The 26,365-nt window shown below is 48.8% G+C and overlaps 8 protein-coding genes across 8 annotated transcripts; 6 read left to right on the forward strand and 2 right to left on the reverse strand.

The window, feature by feature from the left end:
* Positions 1–62: 62 nt before the first annotated feature.
* GGS25DRAFT_121211 (uncharacterized protein) lies at positions 63–1,939 on the forward strand. The gene has a single exon (XM_049256131.1). The coding sequence runs from the start codon at positions 350–352 to the stop codon at positions 1,793–1,795; it is 1,446 nt and encodes a 481-aa protein (XP_049120055.1). The 5' UTR covers positions 63–349; the 3' UTR covers positions 1,796–1,939.
* A 2,991-nt stretch (positions 1,940–4,930) lies between these two features.
* On the forward strand, positions 4,931–7,210 carry GGS25DRAFT_475618 (ZIP zinc/iron transport family). The gene has a single exon (XM_049259724.1). It carries the CDS (start codon positions 5,520–5,522, stop codon positions 6,696–6,698), a length of 1,179 nt encoding a protein of 392 aa, XP_049120056.1. The 5' UTR covers positions 4,931–5,519; the 3' UTR covers positions 6,699–7,210.
* A 793-nt stretch (positions 7,211–8,003) lies between these two features.
* On the forward strand, positions 8,004–11,393 carry GGS25DRAFT_518181 (uncharacterized protein; the record flags this gene model as incomplete). The annotated part of the gene is made up of 4 exons (XM_049263497.1): positions 8,004–8,176; positions 8,386–8,627; positions 8,934–9,266; positions 9,469–11,393. 4 exons carry the CDS (start codon positions 8,004–8,006, stop codon positions 11,391–11,393), a joined length of 2,673 nt encoding a protein of 890 aa, XP_049120057.1.
* Positions 11,394–11,847: 454 nt separating this feature from the next.
* Positions 11,848–12,715, reverse strand: GGS25DRAFT_512918 (40S ribosomal protein S19; the record flags this gene model as incomplete). Its single annotated transcript, XM_049262837.1, has 4 exons — positions 11,848–11,900; positions 11,968–12,273; positions 12,350–12,413; positions 12,683–12,715. The coding sequence occupies 4 exons, from the start codon at positions 12,713–12,715 to the stop codon at positions 11,848–11,850; spliced, it is 456 nt and encodes a 151-aa protein (XP_049120058.1).
* A 989-nt stretch (positions 12,716–13,704) lies between these two features.
* GGS25DRAFT_518183 (uncharacterized protein) lies at positions 13,705–14,376 on the forward strand (the record flags this gene model as incomplete). The annotated part of the gene is made up of 1 exon (XM_049263498.1): positions 13,705–14,376. The coding sequence occupies one exon, from the start codon at positions 13,705–13,707 to the stop codon at positions 14,374–14,376; it is 672 nt and encodes a 223-aa protein (XP_049120059.1).
* Positions 14,377–14,737: 361 nt separating this feature from the next.
* Positions 14,738–16,700, reverse strand: GGS25DRAFT_121783 (glycoside hydrolase family 18 protein). The gene is made up of 2 exons (XM_049256133.1): positions 16,500–16,700; positions 14,738–16,441 (listed from the first exon to the last, which is right to left on the reverse strand). The coding sequence occupies exons 1-2, from the start codon at positions 16,598–16,600 to the stop codon at positions 15,100–15,102; spliced, it is 1,443 nt and encodes a 480-aa protein (XP_049120060.1). The 5' UTR covers positions 16,601–16,700; the 3' UTR covers positions 14,738–15,099.
* Positions 16,701–19,472: 2,772 nt separating this feature from the next.
* GGS25DRAFT_121868 (microtubule associated protein-domain-containing protein) lies at positions 19,473–22,262 on the forward strand. Its single transcript, XM_049256134.1, has 3 exons — positions 19,473–19,843; positions 19,907–20,174; positions 20,237–22,262. The coding sequence occupies exons 1-3, from the start codon at positions 19,733–19,735 to the stop codon at positions 22,132–22,134; spliced, it is 2,277 nt and encodes a 758-aa protein (XP_049120061.1). The 5' UTR covers positions 19,473–19,732; the 3' UTR covers positions 22,135–22,262.
* Positions 22,263–23,186: 924 nt separating this feature from the next.
* Positions 23,187–26,126, forward strand: GGS25DRAFT_475673 (uncharacterized protein). The gene has a single exon (XM_049259725.1). The coding sequence runs from the start codon at positions 23,566–23,568 to the stop codon at positions 25,606–25,608; it is 2,043 nt and encodes a 680-aa protein (XP_049120062.1). The 5' UTR covers positions 23,187–23,565; the 3' UTR covers positions 25,609–26,126.
* Positions 26,127–26,365: the final 239 nt, after the last annotated feature.

Below are 26,365 nucleotides of genomic sequence, written 5' to 3' on the forward strand. Positions count from 1 at the left end.
CGAGGTGGTCTGAGCTTCACAGTTCGTGCCCTATCTCATCTATCAGTACCGTATCAGTAACTGCCCCGGTTAAATCTCGGCCATGAGGTGACGTGACGTACCAAATGAATCGTACCTGGTAACATTCCAAGTTGAATGTAACAGAAATGATGCTAAATTTTGTGGCTTTCGAGCTCGATTAACACAATTAATTCTCTCCAAATTGATGGTTTTTTTTTTTACAAACCCCACGATACCGCCGCATTCACACATCCACGTCGCCTCGATTTTCCTAATGCTTATTCGATAGCCCTGCTTTCCAGCTCGCCTACAGCTGGGCTAGCTGGGTATTCGTCTGCAGCAATTAATAATGCGCGAGTTCATGGATTATATCCAGTCCGCCTTTTATGCTGCAACTAGTTGGAATCGCGACAGCAGCTATGCCTCCCTTAATGCCACATCTGACGCCCTATTAAATTTCCCAACCCCGAGGGGTCTTCGCCTCACTCTCTCGTCTCTCGCTACCCCCCGCTTTGCCACCTCATATCAGCTCGGCACAGTTGGTATAGTCGATGGCTCCGTTTCATACCTATACTCAACAGTACCTCTTAACGATGCCATAGCCCAAAGTGAGGATATACCTCTCCCGGATCTCTTGCGAAGTTACCGCCCACTTGCCGAGTTGCCGCGCAGAGCCGGGAAGCCAGGCGTGAAAACGGAAGAAGAAGGTGGAGGGCTCGTGAAGGATGGGCTGGCATATGGGAGGCTCTACCTCCCCATGTCAATGTTGGAGGCTTTACTGGTCAAGAGGATTTCACCTGCGCTGCAGTTACAGTTGAGCGCCGTATCCAGCCAAACATTAAAAAACGGGGGCACCGTGTTAGGCATGGCGCAATATGACGAGGGTCGTTATACGGTAGAGGGCCTCGCATCCACGGATGGTGGCTTGCTCGGCGTGCGGGGATTATACAACTTTGGGGGTGACGTTGGACACGTGAATACGCCAGCACCGTTGACGGCGGTGAATGGAAATGGGGGAGGAAATGGTGAACGCATTTACGGCCGCTTTAGCACCGGAGCGGAGCTTTACTACGGAACGTTGAATAAATCCGGTGGTATGAGTCTCGGAATTCGATTCGCGACGCTGCCTACGCATAACGGCACACCTCTCACGGCGACAATGACAATTAACCCGTTAGTAGGAAATATAAGTTGGACTTACGCGGTAATGGCTGGCAGCAATTGCTCCCTTGCAAGTAAGATGGATTTTAACGTCCACAGTTATGAGAGCGATTGGGCTGTGGGCATGGAGCTCTGGAGGAAAAGGGGTGCTTGGTCCATCGACCAAGAAATAAGCGAAACTCCATCAGCGCCACCAGCGCCACCGATACCACCAATACTACCAATACCACCAGCACATATAACACCCGAGAAGAGCTTCCAAGAAAATGTGGATAAGAGCACAGAACATCCTCCCAAAATATCAGAGGTGGCTGATAAACTATCGGATAATTCACAATCGCCGAAAGTAGCAGTTTATCCAAAAATCAAAGAACGAAGCTTTCAAGCTAAAATGGAATGGAGGTTAGATGATCCAGATGTAGATACATCAATTACGGCGGGAACCAATGAAAATGTAGGAGATGACGAGTACTCGGGCGTTTTGAAGGCGCGCCTGGACCAGCACCTACGAGTCGGGCTCTTATGGGAAGGCCGAGTCAAATCTTTGCTTTTTAGTCTTGGGAGCAGCATCGATTTGCGCCGGCTCGACTCCCCCTTCCGAACCCTTGGGCTAGAAGTCCAATTCTCATCCTGAAGAAGACCAATAGGCAAGCCTCGACTCTCCTCGGTGGCCGTTTTGCCCGGAAGCTAGGGCGCTTGCATCGGGCTTCTACCCATATCTTACGATGCCTACCTCCTAGTTAGTACTGTATTGAGTAGCTAGAAGTTGGTGGAACGGTTACAACTCCGGTTGTGGCCACCCATGGCTATTGGCTACCTATGAACCACTCGGGTACCTATTTAGTACTTGGCAGTGTCGGTCATTAGCGATGCAAACTAAGGCTACTTTCCGTTGTGAAGCGGAGGAAGTATGTACCTGTGGCTATCGATTCTTCAATGACAGCAAACAAGCTGTAGTCATGAATAAATGCGACCCAGCGCCTCCGGGATTTGAGCACCCTGATGCCTTGAAATACAGCTTCGGGTAAGAGATCTTATTACCGAGCACGGCGGGGTAGCCCGGGTTGATTACCAAAAAGAGTTGACACCCCCATGGACAATACGCCAGTATCCTTTTTCTGCTATAGGACATAGAGATTCGGCATGATTTCAAGTCGGGCAAATGTGACAACTTGCCCACCGTCCCATTGTATCTAGCCGTACATTTGAACCATCACCTTATTCACTATCGCGATATATATAGGCAACCATTCCGAACAGGCCATGAATAGGCCGACGCTAGGGAAGTCTTGTTTCAAACAAGCATCATAGGAAGAACCACAACTCAGAGCATGTCTACATGTCTATTAGCTTCTCCACAGATGTCACAGCAAGTGTGCAGAAGGGCTGATCTATGGGGCCCCTACTTTCTTTACCTACAGGCTACGGCGTAGTAGGGCCTTACCGACCTAGGCAGCCTGGGTAGGCTGTTAGCCTTAGGTAGGCCGCTACTAGGTAGAATGTAGACCCATTAGATCCATTTGTTATCTATTTCAAACTGAATGACAATGGCATAGCATACATCGATACTTGTCATGGACAGCAGGCTCGAACCTGAAGAATCAACATGCTAGGCCTTGATAGCTTGATCATATCGCATCTCATCTACTATGTACTGACTGTACTGACTGTACTGACTTGCGTAGTTGAGGAAATGAAATATAACATGAGGCTATACTTCGTCTTGATTCATGTCTCACTTCTATTCTTGTAAGTAGAATAATATTGCATGTGGCTTCAGCAACAGCAACAGCAACAGCCAGCACCAAGTTCAATGTTCAAAATTCAATGTCATGATGGATAATATGGATAATACAGAGTACATACATCATGATACATAGTACCTATGTAGTACTGGCCCTATCGGTACGTACCGAAACCTGGGGACCTTGATGGTTAGCTCATCTGGGTTTTCCACGCGAGAACCCTGAGGGACAGACTAACGCGGGGCTTACTTCCATCATGCTTGATTGTGGCACTGAACAACGAATCACACGCTGCGCATCACAGCTGGTAGAGGGATTTAAACGTCTCAGTGCCTAACGCAGTTAGTACAGAATGTGAAGACTGAATGGGTTTTCTTCTTTTTCTTCTGGTATCCGCCTACGTACATACTCAGTACCAATCATAAATACATATGTAGAAAGTCGTTGAAAACTTCTTGATAGAAGTTATTGAAACCATCATATAATCAGCACAGGACTACAGATGTCCTTGACCACGTCATGAATGTGGCTGCTGGGTGTAACTTATAGCAATCAGCCTTATTCATATCATATGTTGCACTGGTACGACACAACGTGGGAAAAGGACGTTGGTTTTACCTTTTGTCACCAGGCAGCCAAGCCCTGTGAAGCGGCCTCTTGGTGATGATGTGACATCATGGGCTATATGGATACAGGCATGGTAATGAGATATAAAAAGAGAATATGTAGGTATACATGTATTTCGGTATTATGCATGTAGGTACTATGTGGGATGCAACATTGACATGACATGCCGCCCCTTTGACATTAATGAACATTTGAAGTCCTTACCCGCATTTGTGAGGCTTATTTTCCCTTTACATAAGTACCTCCGACAAAACCCTACATAAGGCTTAGACATTATGTGTATCGTCGCATACCTAGTGTTTAAAAAAAACAACTGAACCTCTACGCAATACTACCGGAAAAGGTATAGCATATTGAACAATACTAACAATCAGCTGAACTAAAAACGGCCCCTTCTCACATGCACTTCCCAAACCAGCTTGGGCGCCCGACGAGGTGTGTGCAATGTACCTTGTCTAAGCCGGTCTAGGGCAAGCTTTTCAAGGGTCCTAGCAGGGAGGGACCATGGCGGCCTTTTTTTTTCTTGCTGACCATTGTATCGACGCCGTACGGCTTGCTTAACTTTACTTAACTGCATATAAACTTCGACCATCAAGGTTCTCTTTTTTCGCGTTCTTTCCTTCTGTTTTTCATCTTGTTCTCGCTTGCTACTTCTTACCTGCCAACTGACCCAACACAAACATTACTGACAAAGGGTGACCTATTACAAGACTGGAGTGTGATAAATGCATACTGTGTCCTAGTTATTGTCCTAGTTATGTCCTAGACGAGTTGAATGAGACAAGTTTTAGCCAACATTGAACATCATTAACTTGAAAGTACTAGATATACATACATATACAGTAAATGACTTTTAATAGACATCTGGATGTATTCTATGTTATATGACACTCTTTTTCTCTTCCCCCTGTCTAGAACCTTCATATTCCCCAAGGCTGTCGCGCTTCTCGTCCCGAATTTACTACACAGCAGTGACAGCACTGATTGTTCACCCTCATTTATACATCACCCGCCCACTCATAGACTAGGTTAGTGTCTTGCACTCTTACTTCTACGTGACTAGTTCTTATGTACGACCTAGAGAACCTTCAGCCAAAGCATCTTATTAGATCTCTATCTACGAGATCGTGCGAGATCCCGCCTCGTTCCGGAACCAGACACCAACCATCCTTCTAGATCTTCTTCTAGATCTTTGAGAATACAGCGGAACGCGAACCGAACCCTTCTATCCATAGGGGTTTGTCAATCCTGTGTAACTAAAGCGCGCAAGGTGGTAGTCATTACCTACCTATTATATATCACCGCTGTCGTCGTCATCGTCGTTACCAAACCCACCGAATCGGCCCCTCTTTCTCCAGAAGAAATCCTCATTTCTTGGGAATTATACGAAGCCCATCAAGAGGGCTAGTCAGCCCAGCTGGTTAGTGTATAACCCCATCAAGGTCCTCCTCTCTTTAAGACGAGTCATTTGAGCCTAGCCTAGCTTACCTTAGCTTCCTTTGAAATTCTTCACTTGCTCCATCTCAAAAAAAACAAGCCCATTGTTTCCCTTCGCTTTGGCTGTTAATCAATACTTTATATATACTGTCTACTTCTTATTGGGCTATCTCGTCTTTCCTATATCTTGGCCCATTCCCTCACCACCACCGCGAACAACAAAATAACCTTCAATTTGCCTTCAAACTTTCGCTAATTTATGTTGTCAGCCTTAGGAACTAGTGGATTCTAAGCTGGGACTTAATCCTACCTTCTTTTTATTCCATCAAGGCCTTTTGTTTTGTTTACATACCTTTAGGCTCTAACTATTTAAAGAAGGGACTTCCCGCAGGAATTCTTTACGCCATAACTTGTGATCATTATTCGTGGCTGGCTACCTCGCATCACCATAGTTATTTCCTTTCGAAGACGCTTTACCTAAAACCTAGGACCTAGGTATTCATTCTCTATCTAAAACTAAAATAATTAGTCGCCAACAAAATACCCAAGATGTCGGTGCTATCCACGGTTTGGGATTCCATGCTCAGAGCTCGGCAGGAAGATGGATCCTCTGATGCGGCTCCCGAGTCTGGCTACAGTGTCACAATAGATTGTGACGCCGGAAACGAATATGACGGGCGAATGGGACTACGGATTTCCTCCATTTTCGTCATCTTGGTTGGCTCTTTGATGGGTGCTGTTTTGCCCGTATACCTGGCTCGTGGTACTAAGATGAAGGTCAATGGCTCGGCCTTTTTCGTTGCGAAATACTTTGGTTCAGGTGTCATCATAGGAACGGCCTTCATGCATCTTCTTTCGCCAGCATTTGATGCCTTAAAGTCGCCCTGTCTCCCAGATGGTCCTATCAATGACTACGATTGGGCAGCTGGTATTTGTTTAATGACCGTGTTCGTCATGTTCACCATCGAACTTCTTGCCAGCCGCTTTGACTTTTTTGGTCACGACCACGATCACTCGGACGCCAAGGCGATCGATCCGTCATTGGAGATTCTCAAGAAGGATAGCCCAGTTTCACCTGCACCGAGGCACGACTTGGAGGCGGGTCAAAATAAGGAGAGCGGAAATGAGTCTATCAACCATGAATCAGGTTTCCCCACCGATGTCAGCTATCCCCCTGGAGGCGAAGATCACCTGGGTCACCAGCGCGACCACCACGAAAACGACTCCTACAGCGCTTTCGCCGCGCAGATGACGGCGCTCTTTATTCTAGAGTTTGGTGTCATCTTCCACAGTGTCTTTATCGGTCTCACACTCGCAGTTGCCGGCGAAGAGTTTACAGTTCTGTACATCGTTCTCGTGTTCCACCAAACGTTTGAAGGCCTCGGCCTTGGCTCGCGACTGGCTACTGCCCAGTGGCCTAGGTCCAAGGGTTGGATGCCGTACGCGTTGGGTGTTGGTTACGCTATTAGCACCCCAATTTCCATCGCCATTGGCCTTGGCGTGCGGTCCACGTTACAGCCAGGAAGTCCCAAGACCTTGATTATCAACGGTGTCTTCGACTCTATTAGTGCCGGTATCCTCATTTATACGGGTTTGGTTGAGCTACTCGCCCACGAATTCATGTTCAACTCGTACATGCGCAACGCCGGTCTCAAAGTCCAGCTCTTCGCTCTCGGCTGTGTCGCCCTGGGTTGTGGGTTAATGGCCGTGCTTGCCAAGTGGGCTTAAACCTTGCATTAAGAAAGGAACGACAATTTTTTAAAGGAAGTTATTAGTGGTGTAAGAGGGAAGGAAATGAACTGACGATAATCTTTGATGGGTTGGAGTACTCGCTTATACCCTCGCACGGAATTCGCAGCCCTGAGCTGCATACGGGTTTATATGTTCGGAACTGTTAACCTAGAGCTCGACGCTCACACGGTGTACTTGTGAAACTCCATCGAGGATAGGAGCCAATAGAGGGCCTAGATTAATTATAGAAATCATCACATATTACTAGGTTAATATGGTGCGTAGAGTTAGCAAACATCTATTCGGTAAAATTGTAGCCTATAATATTCCCTTGTTCCTGTTTTGTGATGTGTTCCTTTGAATACCAGCCTCCTGATGGCCTTCTCACCTTCCTATATGTAAGTAGGGAATATGGAGTAAATAGTAGACTTGTTGATGTCTTCTTCTTAATCCTTGAGTGAGCACATACTTATAACCTACTATGTAGCAACTGATACGTAGTCTTCCCGCACACGCCACAGTCAATATTTTGTCAGGCTGTTGCTTGCTTGCTACATACCTACATATAATATACATCTGATCCTGGTCTCCAACAAAAATATGTGTGCGAAAAAAAGCAAAAGCAGGAAGCACATGAGCTCTATAGAACCCGACCCTCCCTCCCCCTGGTCGTCATACTCTAGCAAAGTCCTACCGCTCACATATCATATTATAAACCCATGTTTCTACGATATAGTGACGCTGTCACGGATGGGGGCCGTTCTCTGTCGAGTAGGTCGGGAGGTCGGGAGGTAGGTAAGGTCGTGTGAGTGAACGTGCGTATGTACAGGTAGATAGGTAGCTTCGCTTTGGGGTAGACGAGGGCTTCCAGCCCCCGCCACTTTTATATAAGAACTGTGTGTATGTGTGTGTGTGTGTGTGTGTTGATTTCGAACGAGATATTGTGGTAACGTTCCGGTAAGCTACTCAGAGCCTGCCTACCTTACTTATACACCGCTATGTGCTTATACAATATCTGCTTTACTAGCATCGGAGGTTTTCTGATATGATATAGAGCAGTGTTGCGATCGAAGACCTATACTCACCATCCTGATCTATCCATTGTTTCCAGCATCGTAAGTCAAGACTGTCTACCAAAGCCGGTATAACTAACCACAACCCCCTATATAATTTCTGCCCCTCCCTTCAAAGCAGAACATTGTGCCCCTTCCTTCCCGCCTACTTATCATACCACCAGTCCTTCGTTCCAATACTCACTGACCTACTCTGACTTACTTAGTAGTCGTAGTAGTAGTAGTAGACATGGACGAAAACAAATACATCGCGGCCGCGGAACTCGGCCTCCAGCCCATCCACCTAGCCTGTCTCGAGGGCGATCTCGAGGAAGTGATCAAGCTGGCACGCGAGCCAAAGGCCATCGACGCCCTCACGGAACCGCCTGCCAGGGCCGAGTGGCGGTATAGGGAAACGCCGATGTACGTTATACCTAACTATCTATTTACAGATCCATCCATTCACCTTCCAGCCCTTCCTCTTTCATTCATCTCAGCCAAAAAAGGCATCAGTGAGGTGGATGAAGGGTGCTGGATAAGTACCTGAGCTACCCACGTACCTTTCCACCTACCTATATATATATATATATACAGACACCACCAAACTAACATCCTCTCCTCCCCCTATACAGCAAACTCGCAGCTCTCATGGGCCACCTCGAGATCGTCGAGTTCCTCATAGAATGCGGCGCCTCCCTAGCCCACGACGGGCACCACGCGTGGTCGTACGCCACGGACGACGGGCTCGCGCGGCGGCGGAGGGAGTTCTTCACGAAGACGGTCGGGCTTGGGCGTGAGCACGACGGGGCGGGTGCGCGCAAGAGTATATATAACCTCCTCTCTTCGCCGGGGAGGAGGAGTGTTTTGAGAGCAAGTATGTGTGTTGGTATATATCTGTCTTTGGTGTTTTTCTTTTTCTTTTTCTTTTTTTTTTCTTCTTTTTTTTTGCCTCCTTTCTTTCATTTCTCGTTTTTTTTTCTCCTTTAATAACTTGGTTGGTTGAGGTGGGAAAAGGGGCGGGGATGATTTCGCGTATACTACTATTTTTAAAATACTCTTACGATATCAATCGCTATCATTATCCTGAAAAGAGCAAGAAAAAGAAAGAAGAAACAGAAAAAACAAAACAAAACAAAACAAAAGATAAAAAGCCCCTTACTAACGCCAAAATCCCTCATAGTGCGAGGCCCCCGCGCCGACCTCGGGTACCCGGACTACCGGCTTGCGAAGCAAGGGCGGGACATCGTGGTGTACGCGCCGGTGCTGCGGATCCGGAGCGACATCGCGCTGGACCGGAGCAAGACGATCGGGGTGATCACGGCGAGCAAGGGGGACGGCGAGGTGCTGATGGCGGCGCACAGCGGGTACCGGCTCGGCGGCGACCGCGACACCGACAAGTGCCTCGACACCAACCAGTGGAACTACATCGCGCTGCACCACATCGCGGCGTTGATCGGTTTTGTGTTCCCCGGGAACAGGCATGATAATGGGGCGAAGAGGGTGGATGATGATAGTGAGTGTTTACTTGCATACTAGTTACCTACAGACCATACATATATCCCTCGTCGAGTCCGCTCCTTTTCTTCTTAATGTCTTCTGGTGTATTCTTTTCTTCCCCCTTCTACCAGCACCACCCATCTATCTATCTATCTATCTACCAGCCTATCCAAACAACTCCACAAAAACATACAACCACTAACCCCCTCCCCCCTTAGTGCACCGCGGCCGCGCCCACGCCGGGCACGTCGAAGTCCTCCTCGCCGCCTGGTACAGCGTCGAGCTAACGCGGCGGTCCTCCGGAAACCTCGCCGCGCCTCTCGACTGGCTCCTATCCCAGCTCCACACGCTGCGGCGCGCCATCCTGGGCCCGGCCCGCTCCGCCGTCATCATGATCGACTCCCAGCCGTGCGCCACCTGCCTGCGGTTCATCAACCGCCTGTTCCAGTACACTGGCTTGCACTTCTCGGTCAGGGGCGCGGTGGGGGTGGGCCCGACGCTCGCGACGAAGGACCAGAGGAGTAATATGCGATTTGATACTTTTGGGGATGTGTTTCCGGAGTCCGAGGGAGAGGAAGTCGAGGTAGGGGGCTGTGGGGAAGTTGACGACAATGATGATGATGACAATGATGACAACGATAAGATTAGGGAAACGGGTGAAGCTAGTATCGGGCTGGGAAGCCCCTTTTCCGTGGTTCGGGAAACGGCTGCTGCCGCTACACCGGATGTACGCGGTGACAACATCAACACGGACGGGATATATGCAGGCAACACCACGCACATGAACAACGTACAGACAGCAGCAGCAGCAGCAGCAGCATCATCCCAACCATACGCAAACTCCAGCCTCCCCACCCCTCCACGCTCATCCCCCATACCAGAACCTGACACCAGCCAAGCCACCCCAACCCCAACCCCCGCAGAACACACCACCACCACCATCATCCCCGTAACCCCCGCGCGGTCACGGATGCAATGGCCGCTCCCCGAGCACCGGATCCGCACGCCTCACAACCGAACCGCCACCGAAGACCCCTTCCGCGACATCCCGTCCCGTCGGCCGCCGAACCACTTCGAGCTGCTGGCCGAGTATAAGAAGAAGACGCCCGTGTACCATTTTCCGGGGTACGAGGCCGTTGTTGCGCAACAACAACGACAGCAGCAGCAGCAGCAGCAGCAGCAGCAGCAACAACAGGCTTCTCAGCAGCGACGGCTGAGAGACCGGCTGCGCAGGAGCCAGGGGCAGCTATCGCAAAGACTGGCGACGCCGCCGCCGCTGGTGCCGTTGGCTCTAAGGGATGTGGAGACTGGGGCGGTGGGGTGGAGGAGCAGGGGCGGGGAAGGGGAAGGAGAGGTTGTGCTTGTTGATGCGATGGGCGATAGAGACGTGGGCATGGACGGAAATAACGACGACCACAACCACGTTGATATTGTTCTCGAGAGCATCGAAGTCGACAACAGCAACAGCAACAGCAGCAACATTGGAGCAGCTGCCGGGCGCGCGTACTCGACGACGCCCGCCAGCAACACAGCGACGACCACGCTCGCGACACAGCGGCTGGCTGCAGAAGTAGGCTCGCACATGAAGGACCGCAGCAACCATTTTGCGGCGCCGGGGCTGGGGATTTTCTCCTACAGCAGCTTCGAGCCTGTTGCTCGGGATCGGGAGAGGGGAGACCATGCGGATGCCCATACCACTGCCAACGACAACGACAACGCGCACGCACATGTCGATACCCACAATCACCACATATTTCCGAGCCCAAGCCCAAGCCGAGAAGTCCACATGAAAGGCAGTGACAGTGACGGGATCAACGACATGGGGGCGAGAGCCGAAGTCGAAGCCGAAGAGGACGAGGACGAGGACGGCTACTACATGATCCGCTCGCTAGTCCGGCAAGCGCAGTCCGACGCCGTGCGCAACAACCATCTTCCTAGACGAAACGAGGAGGGCGAGGGAGAAGACCACATGGATGCCACGCCGTGTCCAGTGCCGGTGCCGGGCGTAGTCAGACTGCAAAAATGGCGATACCACCCCCAGCCACGTCCCCAGCCACGTCTGGGAGCGGCGCCGTGGGCTCTTAGAGTGCGGGATGGCGTACGGCCCGTGAGCAAGTTCCAGCCGATGACACGTTTTCCGTAGGTAGGTAAACAACTACCTACAGTTATGGGAGGAAAAGGAGATAAGCAGAAGGTTTAGAAATCTGCTCCGTCTCGAAGTAGTTCAGTGAATTTCGGGGGGTGGAGGATTACTATAAATGGCCTACCTAGGTAGGTTCCCATATAGTAGATAGTACTTAGTTAGCCCTCCAAAAAAACATAACCCGCTGTCACTCACTGGAATAGTCGCGAGTTGAAATGCTTAAACTTTCTTTTATTCAGTCTAGGGCTCAATGAATTCTCATTTTGAGTATCACACAAAGCAATAGTCACAGTCACCATTAATCCAAGTCCAAGTCAGCCTTGATGTTCCGTGGGGAAAAGAAGCGGATTACAAAATCCACCAGCAAATTCATTCAGCCGTTTTCAGACGCCGTGCCCAGAAACCTATGCTACCTAGACCGAAGTAGTAGAATCATTTCCACATGGTATCATGTTTATTCCTCATCCTCCTCCTCCTCCTCAGCCTCAGCGGTGGTCTGGGCAATTCCTATTGATACAAGTCAGTACGTGCTTATCTCCAAAACGCCAAATAATTAAGAGGCGGTATAACATACGGTCCAAATCTCGCTGGCCGGACTGAGTGATTCTTCGGCCACCAACTTCCTCATCATGCTCTAGAACGCCAATCTTCTCTAGGGATTGCATGATCTTGCGGTCGACGGAAGCGGAACCGTCAACGTGCTTGGAAGGGCGGGTGCCACGGTTCTTGGCGTTACCGTGGGCTTTGCGGAGACGGCCAACACCAACGGTCTTGCGCATGTAGACGTGACGGGCAACGGCGGCGGCGCGGACGTAGTACCAGTCGATGTTCTGAGGAGGAAGCTCGCGCGAGGGACCAGTCTTGACGGTGTCAACCCAGCCTGTATGATGACAGATAATATTAGTACGCATTGTTCCATAATACAAGGAGTGGAAGATAGACGATGTAGAACGTACCAGGAATGGGAAGCTTTCCCTGGCGCTTCAAGAAGCCAGCATACGCGTTGATGAACTTTTGCGCCTACATTTCCAAAGAACCCATCAGCAAATATTCCGTCATAGGAAGTCTTTCGACCCCCTCACGCCTGCTCTCAAGAATGTCCCATTGCTAGCATCAAAGGGAGGTTTGTGCTGTTGCTGCCTCGGGCCGGGATAATTCTCGATATTGAAGTCATATTGCGCCATGTTGAGCCGAGAATGGCATGGTGTTTTCGAGCTTGTTCACCATTCATTCATGGCCGTGGGCATGGGCATGGGCAGTTATTCATGGTGGGATGTGAAAAAACCTACGTCAACGTCGCGAACAGAAACTCCGCCAGTCATTTTTGCGGTATTGAATTTGTCGGTGATTTGCTAAATAATTCGGCGACCCGGTCAAAGGAGAGATATTGTGGTGATTGAATCGAAGGTTCGCGCAAGAAGTTGACGGAGTGCGGAAGAAAGGTGTGAGGTAAAATATTTAGTGAATTAAAATTGATGTGACGGAACTTGGCGAGATATTCGAAGTGGGGCATCACGATTCTTGGTAGAGATTAGGGCTTGCCCTTTGGTATGGTACCCAGATAGATAACTAGTGCCTTAGGTAAGCAAACCAAGAATGGCCTGTGCTTTTCTAGATAGGCTTGGCAATAATGTGCATTTCTCCACCCTCAACATGACGAACTCCAGATCTTCAATTATTTAACAATAGTCAACCCAGTGAACCCACCTACATACCACAGATACATGTACACCACATGTGCACCATTACATATCGGTACATACTTTGAATACTTATAGGTATTCGTGCAAACTATTGCCTTCTCATTTTGCCAATAAGGGCTGTTGCTGTTCATCGAGATCGACTTCGAGAAAGTCGCCCAATGATTTCTCCAATGTCTGCCATGTGGTCGAGTATGTCCAATCTTCACTACTCATGGAATCGGCCTTTTCTTATGTATTGAAATATCAGCCTCTGGATGTTTTGTGTTTGCTTGCTGTTCGTCTCGAGAGGAGCCCGATGCTTCGTTAATTATAGTAAGGTCTACAGCATTCTTTCATCGGGCAGAATGCCACTCTCCCTTCGATCCTGAGATGTGATTTGTGTCCACGATGCTTTTTCTTTTTTCATCGCAAGGGGGATTTCTTAGCATATTTATATGGCTGAGATTCCACCCGCCATGTCTCTGAAATGGCAAGACGTCATTCCGTACTGATTGTCCGATGTCCATATACTTTGTAGTCCTCGCTACCTTAACCCTTATACCCCTTTCTCATATTCCTTGTTACTTGACAATCTTATCTCGAGCCCCCTTATGGATCGAAAATTCAACATGGAGCCTTCAGTGTTGGATACCCAGCTATTTACTCAACTAGCTCTCAGGAAATGTAACTCCATCTCTAGTATTCGACAAAGAACGCCTTCCTTTGGCAGAATCCAGACTAAATCCATTCGAAGTACACGCACGCTGGATTCAACTTTCATGGCCGATTATCACAATGAGCTTGATACTCTTCGACGCAAATGGGAATCGCGCGTATTTCAGTTTTGGGGAACATATTGGGATAGATCTCCTATCCCCGAAAGTCTAGGCCAAGAATACCTTGCGACAAATCGACAGGATTCTTCTCACGTGCAACTTCAGTCGCCTGAGCCGGCCCAAACGTCAAAAGATTATCCTCCGAGGTTCTCAATATTCGGCAGAGATCTACGGCAGTGGCACATGTATCTGGAGTTGAAGAGACATCAAGCCAAAGCTGTTATCTTGAAGCGGAAGATTGACCATAAATATCGACACGAACTTGGATTGCGTAAATGCAAAACTAGCGCTGAAGATTTTCCAGTTGACATCAATGATCTGGCTTGTTTCTGGGAACCCTGGTACGTGACGGAGTATCAGCCAAGCCCATACATGAGGCAGAAGGCCGGGACAAATTACACGATCAGAGAGTATTACTCATCTGATCATCGACTACGATTAAGGAAAGTCCATCTTGATGGATGATGAGGCGGCAAAGACCAAATCATAGGTCGAACCGCATGATTTCGACAAGCTGGAAACCGCAAAGTCTAAATATATGAGCCTGAACACTGACTGTAGTGGCTCATCATAGTTTAAGCAAGGCATCGGACGCGCTTGTTGCAGTTTTTGGTGGGAAAAAAGGAGGGTACGGGCTACGGCTGTCTTGAATTTCCTTATTATATCAATGGAGCCTATTGCTATTATATTTAGGAATCACAGACGACGACCGGAATATTTCACGGTCATCTTGAAGACTCGATATAAGCTCTCTCCGGGTTCTTTTTAGTCGTCTTCTGCCTTCGTACATGTGCAATAGGTACCTAACCTAAGCATGTAAGTATCATATTACCAAACCAGATCACAAAATCATCACACAAGAAACAAGACCACAACCAATAGGTTATGTAGCTTGGAAGCTACCTCTTTTGGCTCATCGTAAACTAAGACCATACAATATTGTCATAGGCTAGCTAATCACCTCAAGCAATTGTACACCGCGAATTGAAGAAAACACAAAGGGCCAGGCAAGCCGAGCTATAGCATCCCAAAACCTCCGAACAGCATGAACCCGTGGTCGATCCGAACGTCTAGCATGATAAAAATGGGGAGGGGAGAGGATCGGGTCGGGTCGGGGGTATATTATTTTATCGTTCCATCTATACAACCAACATAATTTTTCCCTTCCTCCTTTTTTTTCGCGTCCCCTTATAGCGCAAACAGACGACCATGGGGCTTCTCAATACGGGCGCGCAGGTCCCTCTCGTTATGGGCATGGCGCTTGTTGAGGCCGATCTCAGTGCCGATCTCGATGCCGAGGGGGGCGCGAGCCTTCTTAGCGACGTCGCTGACAGCCTTTACGTGGCTCCAGTCAGCGCTGTCCTCGCCCATACTCCAGGCCATGACGCCGCCGAGGCCGAGGGGCTGTAGGACGTCGGTGAACTTGCGGTTGATCAATTCGGGAGTGTCCCAGGTCCAGAACACGCGCGCCTCGCTGTCCCAGTACCACATGCCGCCCTCCTTCTCGTCCACCTTACCGTTCTCGAGCGCCTTGTTGAAGAGCGTCGTGATGTCGGCGCCCGGGCACTTGCCGAAGTTGCCCTGGCATCCTAGACCGCAGTGGGCGGGAGTCGCGCCGCAGAAGCCGGCGGTCGAGCAGCAGTTGCCCTCGGCCTTGGGGCCGGAGCAGCCGAAGGAGGTGCCGGCGCCGCAGCTGCCGTCGGGCGTGTCGGTCAGGTTCGTGAGAGCGGCGGGAGGGTGCAGGTTAGCCTGCTCGAAGGTGATGGCGCCGGAGGTACCAGCGTCGCTGCCGTCGTCGTTCTCGCCCTTAACGATGGGGCAGCCGACGGGCTCGTTGCAGGTTACGCCCTCGGGGGTCTGGAAGTACTTGGCGTAGTACGCGATGCCGAGGTTCAGCTTGTAGGCGGGCAGACCTAGGTCTATGTACCGCTTGGCGGACTCGAGGGATCCGGTGACGGAGGAGTGGTGTAGAGTCGCATTGTCGCGGCGGGTGATCATGTCGTAGGACATCAGGTTGACCATGTCTACGGCGTTGAAGATGGCGGCTGACTGGGCTGGGGTGTAGGCGATCATGTCATGAGCCAAGGCGGGGACGGCGATGGAAAGGGGCTTAGGGGCGATGGCGTTCTTGATCTCCTGGAGAAACAGTGGGAATGAGGTGATCTCGCAGGTCTTGTTCTCGTTGGGAATCTGCTTGTAGTCTGCGCCGTTTCCGCCCGGATACTCCCAGTCGATGTCCACGAAATCGAAACCATGGTCTGCGGCCATCTTGGCTACATTGTGGGCGTAGGTGGTCCGTGACTCTGGCGTCGCGGCACCGGCTGAAAACCCAGCTAAGTCGCCCCAACCGCCGATGGCGATGCCGACCTTGGCATTGTCGTCGAACATGGCGCGGACGTCTTTCACTGGCTTGAACGGCTCATAAGGACCTGCTGTCCCAGGGGCGAAGAGGGACGAGTTGGCGAAGGCCATGACCACGTGGGTTATGCCACCCGTCACGCTCTTGTCTGGCAGGGTGGTTGTGTGATATCTAATGGCAGGTTGGTTAGCTACATTGGTTAGCCTTATACTGCACTGGCGAGACTTACTGGTCGAAATACACGACATTTCGGAACTTTGCTATCGGGAAATCGGCTACAGCGAGCCCGGCCATGACCAGGCCGCCCAGTATGTCGTTGCAAAACCTCATGATGAACGTGATGATGGACCTAGAACTACGAAACGAAAGAGTAGAATTTAGATAAAAGAATGGCTACGGTTAGCACTACCGTATGGGAGGATTTTTTTTTTTTGGCCCCTAGTTCCAAAAAGGAGAATCGATTCCATTCTCAAGCGTCTTACGGTTCTTTTAAAGAGCCCACGAACCCCCGTCATGCTCCAGTAGTGATCATCATTGCTCGGGGTGAGAAAGGGCTCCATTCAGCCCTGAGCCTATCAAGACAAAATTGGTGAAGGGGCGTGGGCAGGGAATGACGTGTGGAGGTGACATCCTACCACGAGACTGGCTAGCTTGATGATTGGGCAGTCCGCTTCGTTCCCATTCAGCTACGGCGTATAGTATACCCTGCATACCCTGCCACGCAAATTAGGATCGCTAACACAATCTGGGGTGACAGGGAGGACAAGGGGCGGAAGACCGTTGACGATGGATCTACACCGCGAACATTTCATCTCGTTCATCTTATGGTATGCACAGAATTAAAGGAGCAATCTGCTGGCCAAGCCGATTTGATTCATGCCTTCACAGATTGCCATTTCTACTTGCGACTTAGACGCGTTTCCGAACTCTGAATGAAGCAGCAACTCATGTGAGGGAAGGACTCTTGGCAAACCAGCAAACAACAATTGCCGGCTGGATGTTTCTAGCGCTTCAGGGAGACTTTTAGAAGATTGAATGTTCGGACGCGACAGCGGTGGAATACGAGCATTGGGCCTACATAAGGTTAGGTGTGTATGTATGATCTATGCATGTACATAGGTCCTTAGTAAGTAATGGAAGTCAATACCTAGTTATTATTGAATCATCTTGCTTTAGGCTAGAGTTGCTGTATATACTGCTGTAGAATATAGGAGGTACTGCTAGTAGTTAGTAAGTTGTAACAGGTAACTAGAATCTACGGCGTACAGCTAAAATGTTGGTCGTATAACAAAATAGCAGAAATGGCTAACGAATTCAAAGTGTTCGAACTAGAAAGACTGAGCCAACAAAAGACCCCTGATATGCCTTTCTAGCGCAGTAGGCTAACCTATTCTTGAATTAGAGGGCCCCAAAAATAGTGTCATGGCCAAAGTTTAGTCAGCCTTGGCATGTCTTTGAAACCTTACTAGGTTAGGTACGTTAAAGTAGCAGGGCGGCTCAGATCCAATGGACGACTCTCTATGCACCTGCAGCTAGCTACCGAGTCCAGCGCTCTCAGCTACACACCCTAGGTACTAGGTAGTTACCGTTTGTAGCTGCCTCTGTAACCGCGCAGCGTTTCTCTTTTTCGTTTCTTTTCATTGCGTTGGAAGAAAAAACGTCTGACCGTTGTAGTCCGTGGCATCATCAATTGCTTGGCCGAAGACATAACTACTATGTACAAGATTCGATGTCTCCTTTTAATTGTATTAGGTTAGTAGTATATAAATTTAGGTGGCCGGTCCTCTCATGTAGGATCCGTAACCCTTCAGACGCATTCGACACAAACTCATTCAATCACAATTAACCTATAACCGCCAAAGTCAGAGACAGGCTGGACCAACAGTACTTAACTTACATCTTGATATTATACATCTACAGACCTCAAGGTTGGAATAGATGACCGTCAACAATGCAAACATGCTGGAGTACGTGTGGCTTCACTAGTCATGTATAGTCAGGCCTGTTACCTAAACGATATTGATATCTCAAAAGGATAGTCAGTATTAGATGGGTATTGTTCTGTTGTGTCGTGCGTGGTGGCTGAGATGACTTGCATGAGCGCCATTTGATTCATAACAATAATGGAGTTGTGGTTGAATAAGTTACATGGTGACTCGCATGTGAAGTTCATATGTATTCGACTCGACCTAATTCCATTAGAGATGGCATTTCGTAACTTCTCGACTTGATTTTAAGGGGGAAAAACATAATACATAGGTAGTCAACTACTCCGAAAGTTGACTTATGTCACTGTGTACATAATAACTAAGTAGACTGTAGTACGCCTTCACCGACAAATCAATGATGGATTGGCAGGGCTTTTACGGCAAAAAGTGGAATCTGCTAGAAAATATCATCATATATACAGTATACTCCAGTATATATACAGTATGCATAGATTGTATGTATACTCGGGAGTCGGGTCAAGCCCGAGACAAGATGTTGGTTCCCGCGTAGTACAAAGTCCTAGACTGGCGCTAGACGTATCACCATCGACGATATCAAGCCGATATCGAATTGTTTTTTGTCTGTTTTTGGAAGTGCAAGCTGAAAGATTGTTTTGATTGGGCCGGACAGTTTGTTTATCGATAGGATTAATAGCCAAGAATCATGAGTTCAACTCAATTGCTTGATATGAGTGGTGGGTGGCTTGTGATGGTGGGGCATAGGGGCGTAGATCCACCAATAAAATCCACTAAAGTCAGCTAAAGTTAGCTAAAATCCATGCCGCCTTGCAGCTTTCGCAGCTTTTGTACGTCGTACTAATTTTTCTCTCTCAAAACTTAAGCTATTTGTTTCCGTAGCAACTATCCATGCAACTCAAGTGGGAGCGTTGAGACAAATTCTAGCAAATAATAATTCGCGCTTTTTGTTGATATTCCCTAACAGGCTACCCTGACTGCATCTCAACCTTCCCCTCCATTCTAGCTTCTCAGACACCGTCTCAACCGGCCTCTAAGACCCAGAACACATCATCATTTCTAACTAACTGCACCACTGTACCACTGCACCACCGCGAAATCACCTGCATCTCATACCCTGTGCATATATTATTTCCCCGACTGCACTTGCGCATGCAACAAGCACGAAATCGCTTCCGTTGTACCTTTGATCGCCTGGGATGCGTTTAATGACCTTCTCGCGATTTGCCTTGCTTGACCGAGAGAGCGCATAACTGATATTTACTGCTCAGATTACTGTCTACCTGGTAGTTTACTGTAACAATCGATACAGCACTGAACCCATACGTCAGTCGGCCGACACCTGATCAGACGAGAACCACCGGTTTTATCGCCGGTGTCAATGCGTCGCAGAGTGACATAAACAACCCCCCTTCATATTGATATCGCTTCTACCTTATCACAAATACAACCACAACTGTACCGTTCTACCAGCGTCGCCGGTGCGAATTACCTCAAAATGGATGCCAGCTACCTTTCCGAGCAGGTTAATATAATAGTTAGCCAGCTACATAGCCTCTTCGACGAGATTGGCGTCCCTAATCATGATCGCGAAAATAGAGAAGCAGAGGTATGTGAACTAACATCAAGTTGTGCTCACATACTATACAAGACTAACACGACCATTACGTAGCTCTTCGCAGCTCTCTCCGATACCCTGAACAATCAGGTGCAACAGGTGACGGCAGAGAAGAAAGATATGCTAGAAGAGGCCCAACGAACTATCAATTTGATTCGCCAGATGGAAGCATCTCTTGAGGGCTCCCGATCCCAGCAGCGCTACTCTGTAGAGGATGATGATCTTCGCATCACTTTCCCACTCACAAGATGCCTATCGAAATTGAAAGAAAAGCATACGCAAATAAGCAAGCTTCACCGTGAAAGATTCGAACAGGTTAAGAGTAAGTTGATCACCGGAGAATATCAAGACAAGAAAATCAACCCATACTAATTGGTCTCGTAGAACTTGTCCAAGCTCTTGAGTCCTATTCCTCCCATCTCGAGCCGACATTCATCAAAATTACTTTACCACCTACGGGTCCGAACCAATCTATTCCGGCCAACTTCGATCTTTCCCCTGCCTACGTCAAGAAGCTAGACGACGAATTTACTCGAGTCTACGAAGAGTACACGCGACGAGTGTCCACAGTCGAGACTTTGTCGGAGCACATTATCCAACTATGGGCAGAGTTGGGTACGCCCCAGGCACAAACTGATAATGCAATTATGAAGTACTATCGCCATGCCCCTGAACAGCTTGGTCTACATGAAGATGATATCACCAGACTTCGTAACAAGCGAGACAAGTTGGCAAACGAGAAGAAGGATCGCGAGAAGCGTATAAGAGACCTCAGGGCCTCTGTCGAAGCTCTTTGGGAGAAGCTAGGCATTGAAGAATCAGAGCGTAAGGCGTTCTTGAACGGAAATCGCGGCTGCGGAATTCGACAGATCAACGAGTTTGAGGATGAATTAATGAAGTTGAATGAGCTCAAACGACAGAATTTGCATCTATTTGTGGAGGATGCGCGATTCAAGCTTCAGGAGCTATGGGATGCTCTGTACTTTTCCGAAGATGAAATGCTCGAGTTTACCCCGGCCTTCTCTGACGTCTACAGCGATGCGCTACTAGAAGCTCACGAACGCGAGATCTCCCGGCTTGAAACATTAAAGGATCAGCGAGCACCTACTCTGGCGCTAGTTGAAAAGCACCGCACTCTAGTCCACGATCGAGATGAACTTGCCACATCTAGCCAGGATGCGTCTCGTTTAATGATGCGTGGACAGAAAGGAGAAAGACGGGACCCTGGAAAGTTGCTGCGTGAAGAGAAGATGCGCAAGAGAATTGCTAAGGAGCTGCCTAAAGTTGCAGCCGAGCTTGCTAAGCTTCTAGAGAAATGGGAAGACGAGTACGGTCGTCCATTCCTTGTTCATGGCGAAAGGTATCTAGACCTTCTAGAGCCTGAAGGTCCCAAGCAAGCTCCTGGCCCGAGATCCAAGACCCCAGCAGGTCCTCCGCCATCAGTAAACAAGGCGCAGAAAGGGCCAGTACTTACTCGCGCCAATAGTACTGCCAGCAAAGCTGCTGGTATCATAAGATCGAAGACACCGACTGCGAATGGAAATGGTAATGGAAACGGCACACTCAAAAGAGCCCCGACGTCAAATCACGCATCGAAGGAATCGAAAGATTTGAAAGGGAGCCCATCTAGAATTCCAGCACGAGTTCCCTTATCAAATCTTAAGCATGGTAACAACTCACCCGAGAGAGCCCGGCCTGAATCACGATCACAGGCGTTGCGTTCTGGTCAAGTGCTTATGCGCGCACCTCCCCCCAAGATGAGAGATCTGGGACCGCCTCCTGAGTTGGAGACACCGATGAACCCTTATCGAGGCACCGGGCTTGGATCAAGCTGCCATGTTCGCGCGGTTGAACCCGAGGATGTGTATGATGACAACAGATATGACCGCGATTCGTATTCGACATACAGCAGACCTGACTCACGCGAAGATCCGCACATATCAATTCATAGCGATCGACTGGCGCATTCCAACTACCCTCAGGCACCTCCCCCGAGACAAATATCAAACACCTCCACAGTTGTAACTGGTTCAGAGAATTGGGAGACGTACGACGATAACTCCGAGCCTGAACCCGACGTCTCTGACACCTACTACGCTAAATTACGAGCTGCGAGGGGAAAGCGATTCACGCCAGAAGACTCCTACGCTCGCCCACAGTCCAGTCAGGCCAAACGACAGCGTGGCTTACCTCCTTCTATGCATGCAGGGCATGCCATGATTGACGATGCAGGCAACCGAATTGTGTCGGGAAGCGAGTGGACCGATGAAGACGCTTACTGAGCTCTTCTCGCCAGTCTCCCCAATGCCCAATACATGGACAATACACGGATAATGAGCTTCTGAGGAAATAACGCATGTTAACGTTATGATTCATGGGATGCTTACCTAGTTACGTATTTGACGACATGTCAACGACGGCGCCCTTCCGAAACCCCCTTTCACGTATTCTTCTCAAGTCGCAGCATAAACCTATTTTCCGTTTGCAGAAAGAAGGCTACGTCTCTTTATTATGTTCCTCATATTTCATTTAATTGCATTAGGACGCCGACTGCCGCAAGGCCTCTAAAGGTGGAATCTTTTTCGATTCAGCAACGCACGATGTCAAGTCAAACACTGGTTGATGAGGCTAATCTGGCTACACAGTATTGCCCGAGACATTGACATCGAGACATTGACATCGAAGGCCGATGGTGATTTCAAGCCTGTATGCGAAATTACATAACCCTATTGATGGCACATAATCGGAAAGGAAATGGAGGGCGAAGAGGTGAAGTTTCGATGAGCAAAACAAAGTCATGGAGGTGTAAGGAATATCTGGAACAGGCGTCGGTTTTGCAAAGGGCGTTTAGGATGGAAAGTGCATAACGGATTTGATATTTGAGGTTCGTTCTGGTTGCCTTTTTTTTTCATAGCCTCATGACGAGTTGCACAATTCGTTATGGTAGCAAATACATGACCCGGCTTGAAGTCGGTAATTCATCCTGAACATGAGCATGAACACGAACATGAAGGATCTGGTGATGTGTTGATGCGTTTGTAATGGCTTAATACCTAGTATAATAATGCTAAAATACGGCGTAGTACATGTAAGTACACACGCGTGTCCACGGGTTAGCCGTGGTACTTGTACAGTATTTACCTAGTACCTACGTAATAGTACCTAGTATAGTTAGGTACATAATTGGTACCAGACTACTAGGTAGTACATGGCACATGATGGCAGTAATTGGTCAGGTTCAAAGCACCTATTTCAAGTTACTATTTACTGTACCACGTATGACATCAATGATGGATTACATCCATGATATGTATGTATGTTTTGAACTACATATGTACCTACTACTAGTAGAAACGCATCGATCCCTGTTTCGACTCTTTTCAGCTACTACACCAGTGATCAATTAATAGTACCTTCCTGAGGCATGTACTAATTACAACATTGGTATCTTTATAGCGTTAAATGATTAACATTGGAGCATGTTTCAGCCCTACCTCGTACCTCATCTCCTTATTTGATTACAACATTTTGGTGTCTTACTTCGAAACTTCAACTTTTTGGTTGAATCTATCTGATCTATTTACCAATGTGGGACTGTATCCATTGATCCATTACGTGACAATGCCTATTGTTCACGCAATATATCGCCTATAAATGAACAATTATTGTTCTAGACCTCCAGAATCAGGTGGTCCTACCTATCATCCGGCCTCATGCCGAATCCCCCGAGAGATCGTGATGACTCTTCTCAAAACGCTGCCCTAAAAGGCGCGTTTCTAGCCTTCCAGAAATCCATACCCAAACCTCCATCTACGACTACTCCCTCTTCGAGAACTGCTGGCAATGATGCCCTCATTGCCGCCACCTCGGCTTCGCGAGATCAATCTCGAACAACTAGTCGACACACAACGGGCAACAGTGTTCAGAGTAATGCCAAGCTCGAAGCTGAACAGGGGTCAACGAGCCAATCCGCCGGACAGCATCTGCAGCCATCATCGGAGCATAACCATCGCCCTTCCACTTCCTTGGGACTTACTAGCAAACAGTCAATGACAAACCCTCGTTCTCCATCCTTTATAGCCGCGACCCTCGCCGCCAGCAGATCCGCCAGTCCCGTTCGTTTACAATCGACACAACAGCATCCGTATTCTCAACAAGCTGCAAGGAAACTGAAAAGGCATAGCCCCACCCCCAATCAAAGCGCTGCCAGCTCAATGACGAGTCTTGATTTGGCAACGGATACAACATCGATACCACCAACCAATGCTCTGATATCCATGTTTGAAAAGAAGGAGGATGATACGGATCCTATCAAAAAGACCACTGCGGCATCGGGGAGCCGCAAATTACGTGGACTAGGACCTGAGTCTCAACCTCTGAGCCCTCCAAGGACTATTAGTCCCGTCTCTAAGATCGAGCTATCTCCCCCGAGACTGGCCAGTTCCATGGCATGGAACAGAGCAGTGTCCCCGTCATCTTCCTCAATTGGTTCTACCATCCAAGAGAGTTCTAGCGAGCCCCAGAGTTTATTAGTCGAGGTGAAGGGACGCCCGCCGACCCCACCACCAACAAGAGCGAAGAAAAAGGAAATCAATGCATCTGCACAAATTATAGCCGCAGGGTCCAAGGGAAAGCTGCGTGCTTCGACACCATCGTCATCATCCACCGGGCAGACAGACCCTATCATTATCTCCCCCCACCCTGGGCGACATGCCTCACAAAAAATAATATTAAATGATAAAAGTGACCATGGCTCGGTGTCCAAAGGCCAAACACGTCCACCTATCACTGGATCGCAGTCACCCGCTTCCCTTCACAACGTGCAAGGGCCGTTCCCACCAAAAGACAAAGTGCATCGAAGATCAACATCATCGAACGACACCTTCGTCTCCGCCTCATCAGCACTAACCTTACCACTGGATTCTCCTGTCCGAGGTAGATCTCGGCCATCCAGCCCGACTACGATACGACCTAAGCGGCCCATGTCATCTCAACCTGTATCTACTACTACTACCTTTAAGACTCGCCCACCTGCTCCACCTAGGCGGAGACAGCAACCCCAATCGCAAATACCATTAGACTCGCTCACAGATGCCATCATGGCGGGCTCCCTAGCCTCATCCCGCCTTACACCCTCCTCGACGGGGCCAGCTTCGCCGCCTAAGCTACCACCTCGCCATAAACACGCGCTGCATATGCGGCAAACACTACGGCAACCCCCTTCCAAATCTGACGAGGAGGATAACTCCTCGCGCGCGCGTTCGCGCCGCCGGAAGTCGCTAGGGAAGTTGGGTGGGAAGGGAAAGCATGCCCATCACGAGGGAGCGAGAAAACGGTGGCGAGATGAGATCACGGCGCGAGAGCGGAAGAGGTATGAGGGCGTCTGGGCGAGCAATCGGGGGTTGCTTCTCGCCTCTCCAGATGAACAGTCTTTCCCACCCCAAGGCCAGAACGCGAACCCAGAAAAGGAAGCGCAGCGGAAGAGGGAGTGGGAGGAGAAAAAGGAACAACTCGTAGCCAACGTGATAGTAAGGGATCTATGGGCGCGCAGCCGGCTGCCGTTCGACGAGTTGGCCGAGGTGTGGGATCTAGTGGATCGCCGTGGGAAAGGGTTCTTGGATCGTTCAGAGTTCGTGGTTGGTATGTGGCTCGTGGATCAGAGGCTCCGTGGGAGGAAGATCCCGAGGAAGGTCTCGGAGAGCGTGTGGGGGAGCGCCAGGGACGTCATGGTTGTCGCTGTCAAGAATAAGAAATAAGCAGCAAGGGGGCCGGTTTTGGATATTGTCTTCGACGAGTAATGGTGTGATTACACACAGGTAGATAGATGCCTAGGTTAGATAGCTTAGGAGGAAGGTTAGTTGGCTACTAGTGAGAGTAGGTCATGATACCCCCGATATAGGTTTAGCGTAGAATATTTAGATGGTATTCGTTTCATTTCTTGGGTTTGGTTCCATGAGCTTAGGTATCTACTTATCTATACAGGCACATCCACTGCCAAAAAGTAGTGGATGAATTTGAATCGCAATGCATCTTCTAATCAACCTCATACTAGGTGACAGGAGGTCGTTGCTACCCCTATTATCTTTGACACTGGTGCTCAGCCTCACAGCAATATCTCATATTAAGATTGACGTGTGATATATGAGAATAAAATGAGAATCTTTATCCAAGGAGAATGTGAAGACAAACAGCAGATTGTTTCTATATCTAAGATTAATATTCGCAACATTGAAGCTCTATAGAGTAAACGTATATACGTACGTAATTACCTACCCTAGCCTGTAAGTACTGCCCAGTGCCCAGTGCCCAGTGTTGCACATAGGATTGATGTACCGAAGCTAAACAAATTCCCCATACATGTACATGGTGGCTAGTGACACGCGTAATGTTTAAAACCAGCTATTTTAAGGTTCAATGTTATTCAAGGTACCTAGTACGAAATACTACGAAAATACCGTATATTTTCGGCATTCACCAGCCATTGAACTTCTACTTCTCTTTTCATCCCAACCT

This window comes from Hypoxylon fragiforme, assembly GCF_022984875.1.
Source record: "Hypoxylon fragiforme strain CBS 206.31 chromosome Unknown GGS25scaffold_2, whole genome shotgun sequence".
Taxonomy (NCBI): Eukaryota; Fungi; Ascomycota; class Sordariomycetes; order Xylariales; family Hypoxylaceae; genus Hypoxylon; species Hypoxylon fragiforme.